Raw genomic sequence first — 1,492 nt, forward strand, 5'->3', positions numbered from 1 at the left:
GCTGAGCCATCTCCCAGCCCACAACTTCTTTTTCCTATCTGTCTGTCCATGAATGAAATGGTCCCAATATGTTACCCAGGCTAGCCTGAGCTACAAAGTTAATTCTAGGCTAGCCTAGGACACAGTATGAGACCCTATCTCAAAATAATTTAAAAAAAAAAACAAACTGGGTTTTGGAATACCTGTACCTGTGCTCTCGAAGGTTGTGAAACCCGCTTGGAATAAAAAGTGAGAATCTGTCTCAAAATATAACTCAAAGGAAGGTAGTGATTGGCATTTCAACCAATGCAGGTGTCAGACCTTCAACTGGCAGCACCAGACCCCAGAAGCCAAGGGCGTGCGCGTACAAGCTGTCCTCAACTCAGATCAACATCTTTAGTCAAGTCGCTGGCCAACTTTGCCTCTGACCAACCAGTGACAAATTCCATGGGTTCATGCGTACAAAGTGACTCATACCTATGATTCTAGCACGGAGGAGGGCTGAGTCAGGAGGATTGCAAGAAGTCCAGACCAGCCTGAACTGCAGTGTGAGACCTTGTCCCATACCAAAAAAGAACTCGCTTTTCCGGTCTCTTTGGCCTCGTCGGTAGGAGCAAGATGACGAAAGGAACGTCATCCTTCGGAAAGCGTCGCAATAAGACGCACACGCTGTGCCGCCGCTGTGGCTCCAAGGCCTACCACCTTCAGAAGTCGACTTGTGGCAAATGCGGCTACCCTGCCAAGCGCAAGAGAAAGTATAACTGGAGTGCCAAGGCTAAGAGACGAAACACTACCGGGACTGGTCGGATGAGGCACCTAAAGATTGTCTATCGCAGATTCAGACATGGATTCCGTGAAGGGACGACACCTAAACCCAAGAGGGCAGCTGTTGCAGCATCCAGTTCATCTTGAGGATTTCAATCAGTCATAAAATAAATGTTCTGGTTTCAAAAAAAAAAAAAAAAGAAGAACTCATCCTGTCCCTCTACCCCTACCCTGATTTATAACTTTCTAGAATGTTTCACAGGACAGGAAAGGTGCTTCCCAAGGGACATATTTAAAGACACATCTACCTGTAAGCCCAGCCAGCAGTCACTGGGCTGAGGCTGGAGGATCACCGGCTGGAGACTTACATGGACTAAATAGTAAGACCTCATCATTTAAAGAAGAAAGAGGAGGAGGAGGAGGAGGAGGAGGGGGAAGAGGAGGAGGAGGAGGAGGAAGAGGAGGGGAAAAGGAGGAGGAGGAAGAGGAGGGGAAAGAGGATGGGGAAGAGGAGGGGGAAGAGGAGGAGGAGGAAGAGGAGGAAGAGGAGGAAGAGGAGGAAGAGGAGGAAGAGGAGGAAAAGGAGGAAGAGGAGGAAGGAGAGGAGGAGGAAGAGGAGGAGGAGGAAGAAGAGGGGGAAGAGGAGAAGAAGGAGAGGAGGAGAAGAGGAGGAAGAGGAGGGGGAGGAAGAAAGAAGAAGAAGAAGAAGAAGAAGAAGAAGAAGAAGAAGAAGAAGAAGAAGAAGAAG

General features: G+C 48.6%; 1 protein-coding gene across 1 annotated transcript; it reads left to right on the plus strand.

Annotated features, from left to right (window-relative positions):
* The first annotated feature begins 597 nt into the window (after positions 1 to 597).
* Positions 598 to 944, plus strand: LOC114609573 (60S ribosomal protein L37). The gene has a single exon (XM_028753933.1). It carries the CDS (start codon positions 598 to 600, stop codon positions 889 to 891), a length of 294 nt encoding a protein of 97 aa, XP_028609766.1. The 3' UTR covers positions 892 to 944.
* The last annotated feature ends 548 nt before the right edge of the window (positions 945 to 1,492 follow it).

Source organism: Grammomys surdaster, unplaced genomic scaffold (genome assembly GCF_004785775.1).
Source record: "Grammomys surdaster isolate TR1022 unplaced genomic scaffold, NIH_TR_1.0 125976, whole genome shotgun sequence".
NCBI classification, from domain to species: domain Eukaryota; kingdom Metazoa; phylum Chordata; class Mammalia; order Rodentia; family Muridae; genus Grammomys; species Grammomys surdaster.

Coding starts and splice junctions, on each gene's coding strand:
- LOC114609573 (XM_028753933.1), top strand. CDS start 598: ATGACGAAAGGAACGTCATCCTTCGGAAAGCGTCGCAATAAGACGCAC.